Source organism: Lepus europaeus, chromosome 14 (assembly GCF_033115175.1).
Source record: "Lepus europaeus isolate LE1 chromosome 14, mLepTim1.pri, whole genome shotgun sequence".
Taxonomy (NCBI): Eukaryota; Metazoa; Chordata; class Mammalia; order Lagomorpha; family Leporidae; genus Lepus; species Lepus europaeus.
The window spans coordinates 19766264-19772313 of NC_084840.1; the positions used below are offsets into that span (position 1 = coordinate 19766264).

General features: G+C 64.9%; 1 protein-coding gene across 1 annotated transcript; it reads right to left on the reverse strand.

Moving 5' to 3' along the window:
* Positions 1-1292: 1292 nt before the first annotated feature.
* LRRN2 (leucine rich repeat neuronal 2) lies at positions 1293-3437 on the reverse strand. Its single transcript, XM_062211340.1, has one exon. It carries the CDS (start codon positions 3435-3437, stop codon positions 1293-1295), a length of 2145 nt encoding a protein of 714 aa, XP_062067324.1.
* Positions 3438-6050: the final 2613 nt, after the last annotated feature.

Here is a 6050-nt window from a genome sequence, read left to right on the forward strand (position 1 = left end):
TCAGGCCCAGGAGTCGCACTCCCTCTGGCAGCCCCAGACATGGCGCCTGGGCGGTGGCCTCCGCTGGCCCAGCACTGCCCACGCTCCCGACGTCCCTGACTGCTGAGTTTCCAACAGAGGTTCCTTCTCGCGCCTGGCTGTCAGAAGGCAATCCGTCTTTGTGATTTTTTAAGGCCACAGAAACAACCGCAAAAGCAGACCTGGCTCGTTGCAGATCACCCTGCAATGGAAAGAAACGGGCGACTTTCCGTCCCTCCTCGGCCCTCCCTCACCCCAGGCCCCTGCTGCCCCAGCCCAGAGTTCTTGCTGTCTTCCTGATTTGCAATTCTCTGCGTGCGCCTGCCCCTTGGGTTTGTTTAATGAGAAACAGGCCGGGACTTCTCCCATGCACCAGCATGTTAATTGCTTATCAGAGAAGAGGCAGGGGTGGCACTGTCTGAGGATGGAAATTTCCGCTCTCTCCATCTCCAGCTCTGTCTCCTGCTTCCTCTCCCACCCTCTCCTTGCTGTCTCTGGCCACCGCCCGCCTCTCCTGCTCACAGGAGACCCCTGGGGGCACTTCCAGAGGCACCTCGGAGGCCAGAATTCTAGCCAGAGGGAACCCACCACCTTCTCGCTCCCTTCTTCCTCCTGCAGAGCCCGGAGGGGGGCGCTCTGAGCCACACGTGCCATCCAAAGGGTTCTCCTTTCCCTTCTCGGATTATTGTTGTTGTTATTGTTTATTTTTATTTTTTACAAAATAGAAGAGAGCGAATGGGGCTGGGGTTGGGGACACATTTCTCCACAAAGGTACAAAATTGCCGAGAGAAAGTCAGCTCCAGGGAGCCCGGGCTGTCCCCAGGGGTCCTTCGGGTCTGTCTGGGGGTTGCGCTCGCTTTGAGGGTGGCCCCGAGCTGGGAAGGAGAGGCCCCCTTCAGCCCTTGCCCAGGAGGGGGAAGAGCAAGCAACCGAGACTGCACGAGAGCGAGGAAGGAAGGGAGGCAGCCTGTGGGCCAGGGGCCCCGGGGTCAGGCAGGGGACAGCCAAGCGGGGGGCCAGGATCCCTGGGCCCCCAGAGAAATGGGCAGGTGGGAGGCCCTGGCCAGGGTCCTTCCTGTCCTGGGCGAGGTTCCTGGGGCCGGCAGCAGGCCCTGGGGATGCCCCCTGGGGCCACAGAGCTCCGTCTGTCTCCGTCCAGCTGCCAGGCCGCAAGCCCACAGTTGCTTTCCCCGTGGGGCTTCCGGCCCGGGGTGCGTCCCTTTTCGGTACAGAGCGGTCCTAGTTGTTGCCCTGATGCCGAGAACAGCTGGGCTTTAGGAGTTCGGAGACAACGGTGGCGAAAGCGTGCCCCGCTCTGAGCATCCAGCCGGCTTCCTCCCGGGATTCCAGGGCAGGACCAGGGGCGCGGACACCACCCGGATGGACGGGGCTCCCCGGCCCCAGAAAGCCCAGGCTGGGAGGAGAGGCCGCACGGCCACCCCCGGCCTGGGCCGGCCTGCACTGACAACACGGGCGGCAAGCCCCGCTGCCAGCAGGAGGATGGCCAGGGCCAGGATGGCGACGAGCCCCAGCCGGTCCCCCAGGGCCCCGTGGCAAGGAGCGGCCTCTGTAGTCCTGGCCCACACACAAGCCGACTGGGTGTGGGCATCGGCGAAGGCCACGTGCAGGCAGGCCCAGTACTCGCTGGCCTGCAGGAGGCGGGTGATGTTGTAGCTGTGGGTGCCCCGGGGCAGGCGGGCCAGGGTGCGGGGCCCCCGGCCTCGGAAGGAGGTGGCGCTGGACCAGGTGAGGTTGGTGGAGACTGTGTTGGGCAGGGGGACCCAGGAGAGCAGGACGCGGTAGGGGTGGGTCTCCTGTACCCGGAGCTCCAGGTCCCGGCCACCACTGCCCCTGTCTGACTGGAAGGGTGCACGGCCAACCACCACACGGACTGTCTTGGTGTCGGCCCCCACCAGGTTCTGGGCCACGCAGGTGTACAGCCCGGCCTCATCTGCCGTCACCCTCCGCAGCTCCAGGGTTCCCTCCGGGTACACCCGGTACCTCCTGCCCGCATGGGCAGGCGTCAGGCGCACCCCGGCTGGAGTGACCCAGTAGATCTCGGGCTCTGGTTCCGCCATCGCCCGGCAGTGCAGCACCTTGCTCTCGCCGCTGGCCACCTGGAGGCTCGGGGGGAAGCTGCGGGGCGAGATGAGGGGCAGGCAGCGGTCCGTCATCTCCCGGAAGGGCACCTCGCGGACCGGGCGGCGCTGCAGGTCGGGCGGCTCCGCGCACAGGGTGGACTGCGGCTCGATGAAGCGCACGCGGGTGCCCGTGGCGTTGGCCCAGCGGATCACGCAGTCACAGCGGAGGGGGTTGCCGTGGAGCCCCACCTCCTGCAGGCTGGGCAGGGACTCCACCGTCTGCTGGTGCAAGGCACTGAGGGCATTGTTGTTGAGCATGAGCGTCTCCATGCGGGGCAGGTGGTGGAAGGCGCGGGGGTGGATGAAGGACAGGCGCGGGTTGTTGGTGATGTCCAGCTTGGTCAGCTCAGGGAGGTTGACCAGGGCGAACTTGTCGATGGAGACCAGCTCCTCCATGTTGTTCAGCCCCAGCTCCTTGAGGTGCAGCATGTTGGCGAAGTCCCCCGGCCCCACGCGCTGCAGCGGGTTCTTGTTCAGGTCCAGGAACTTGAGCCCGGGCACCTGCTCCAGCGCCCGCCTGGGCACGCGGGCCAGCAGGTTGTCGTAGAAGGAGAGGCTCTCCAGGCTCTGCAGCCCCTCCAGGGCGTAGTCGGAGATCTCCCGCAGGGTCATGCCCGCCAGCACCAGGCTGCGCAGGTTGGCCAGCGGCCGGAAGTTCATGTCCAGGATGGCGTCCACCGCGTTGCCGCCGATCATGAGGATCTCCAAGCTGGGCAGCATCTCGAACCAGCGGCTGTCAATGGCCCTGAGCAGGTTGGAGTTGAGGTGCAGCCGCAGCAGGCTGCTGAGGCCCGCGAAGGCCCGGGGGGCGATGCGGTACAGCTGGTTGTGGTTGAGATAGAGCTCCTGCAGGCCGGCCAGCCCCGCGAAGCTGTGGTCCTCCAGCCGCGTCAGCTGGTTCTCCTCCAGGTGCAGGCTCAGCAGCTGGGGCAGGGCCCGGAAGTCGCAGTCGCGGGCGTCCGAGAAGCTGTTCTGGGACAGGTCCAGCTCCGTGAGGTTGGCCAGGTAGGCGAGCTCACTCTGGTCCACGCGCACGATGCTGTTACTCTGCAGTAGCAGGGTCTGCGTCCCCGCGGGCAGCGCCGGGGGCACCGCCGTCAGGAACAGGTCGTTGCAGTCCACCGTGGCGGCCTCGCGGTAGGACGAGCGCGGCGTGTACCAGGGCCGGATCTGGCAGGCACACTGCGGGGGACAGGGCACACGCCAGGGCACCACGGGCACGGCGGCAGTGGCACCGGCCACCCAGGCTAGCAGGAGGGGCGCCACCAGGAGCCCCATGGTGGAGCTGCAGGGCAGGGGACCATCCACGGGACGAGCGCGGAGTCCTGCTCTTTGCCGTGCGCAGGTGAGCATCAGCAGCCCGGCCAGGGCCCGGGGAAGCACCTGCCCAGGGCAGCCATTCTCCGAGAGGACGGGGGCATCACTGCTGGCCCACCTGGGTGCGGCTCCTCGTCCTTGTCCACTGGCGCTGGGCCTTCCCACTCATCGCTACGCCACGTCGGGGGCGGGCGGCCCTGGAAGGAGAGGACCAGAGTTAAGGAGCTGCCAGAGAAGCCTAAGAAGCTGCAGGGAGCACAGCCAAGGCCAGGGCCAGGTCCTGCCCTGCAGTCCCTAAGGCTGCCGTGTTGCTTCCTATGACCTCAGGAGGGAGCCACTGGCAGTCGTCGGGGAAAGACCCGGGAGAACTCGGAGGAAGGTGTGTGTGTGCGGGCAGGAGAGCCAAGGGTCTGGGGCCCTTGTCACCTGCAGTTCTCCTCCCGAGCCCAGAGAGATGAGGCATAGGCACCCCCTAACCTTTCTGACCCCAGCCCTCCCCCCACCTTGGCTTGCTGGGTAAGATGATGACTAAGACCCCCCCCCCAGCAGGGTAGGTGGGGGTGGGCAGCAGCTGGTGGGTGCAAGCGCAGCTTCTAGCATCTGAGATGAGCACCAGAACTCCGGAGTTGACATCCACAGAGGCTGGGGAGGTGGCAGGTCCTGCCTGCCACCTGTTAGGAAAATGGCGCAGTCTTATCTATGGCGCAACCTACACCCTGACACCATCCTAGGCTCCAGCCCACGCCGCCATGGCTGGAAGCCAGGTGGCCACATGGCCCAACCACTGGTGTCAAGCTCCACCCTCATCCTAATAGATTCCCTGCTCCTACTTCCCTACCCAACCCTGGCAAAGTTTTAAAAGGGCCTGCTCCCGAACACGTGGCTCCCTCTCCTCTCTCGGCTCCTCTCTCCTCTTGCTCTCTCTCTTCTCTCCTTGCTATCTCTTCTCGCCTCTCTCTCACTCACTCACTCTCTCTTTCCTTTCTTGCCCCTTCCCTCCGGCCTGCTGGGTTTCCCCCAGTAAACCTTTTCCCTTACTCCGGTGTCTGGTGTGTTTTGTGGCGACCTTACACCACCTGCCTAGACTCTCCCAAGTGGGGGGTCCTGCAGGCAGAGCGCTCCCTCTCTCAGCAGCCTGGAGCTCGTGGGGCCCAGACACCCACATCTGCACTCCTCAGCCCCGTGGCTAAGACCCATGTGACAAGGTCTGGCCACTCCTGGCTTGTCTTGTGCACAGGCCACTGGGGCTGATGTCACCCTGACTCCTCCCTGGACAGTTCCAACTTGTCCTTCAAGACTCCAGTTCAGCCAGCGTCTCCAAGTATCAGGCCTGGCTGGCCCACGCTTCCTGCTGGCACGGCCCTGGCCACGCCACACGGGGAGACCGCTTCAACTACAGACCTGTCTCACTCACTGCCGCACCAGAGCCCAGGACACGTGCCACGTTTATTGTAGGAATCAACCTCTGTGGTCCCAGGGACCCTTCCCCCCGGAGACTAGACCGCCCCAACACCCACCCCCAATCCAGAATCAAGCCACTGCTCTTTCCTCCCTCCCCGGTGGGCGTCACCAATCCAGGCACACTGACACACCTGGTCCTACGGGCGCAGGTTCTCTCGGGTCCCAGGGCCAGGCTGTGCTGCACTGGAGGATGGTCCCGTGTCGGCCTTGACCCCAAGATGGAAGGAAAGGAGCCAGAGTCTGTGTTCCCCGCTGGGGCCTGTCCTGCGTCCCGAGTAAAGGCCCGAGTCTGCGCGGTTCTCAGGGAAACAGACGCCTGCTGAGGGCCCACCCCCCACCCAGGACCATCCGGAGACTCTGAACGTCTGACGTCATCTCAGCTGTTGCCTAGGAGACAAGAGTTCGTGTGCCCAGTTTGAAGATGCGGAAGCTGAGGTCCAGAAGACCTTGAACAGCTTGGCTCACAGAGCTGGAAAGCAGCAAGAGACAGGAGTCGCCCCAAGCCTGCCGGCTGTGCGCCTTCCACACCGCGCCTGCTGAGGCCTGGGGCGCACTGGCTCCTGCAGTCCCCAGGGGAGGGCTCCTTTCCAGGGGCTGCAGAGTGGGAGCCGTGTCTTGCAGCGCCATGCAGGCGGGTGCCTCTCGGCCAGCCCAGGGGCTCCGTGCCCAGCTCATCCCACGTCCAGGACGCTGGCGTGCGGGGCGGGGGCAGCTGGAGGCGGGCGCCCTCCCCTGAGCAGGAGAGTGCCTGTTTGCGTCTGACTACTCCCCACTTCCCCTGCAGCTATTTCTGAAGGTGGAAAAAACAACCGTGGCTTAAGAGACAGAGGTTTTGTGTAGGTGCGTGTGCGTGTGCGTGTGCGTGTGTGTGTGCACTGACACGCGCAACTCAGGGCAAACAAACACGTGCACACCTGCACACGTGGCCCAGGGCAGGCTCAGGGATGGGGGCGAGGGGAGGGACCGTGGTGCCGTGTGCGGGTGGGAGGAAGCAATGGATGAGCTCAGGCCCCGAGGGGTCCCCATCAGGGAACGGGATCCAAGGCTGGGGGTCCCCCACACTTACACCCCAGAGGCCACTGATTCCCACCCACCCCTGGCTCGAGCCTGCAA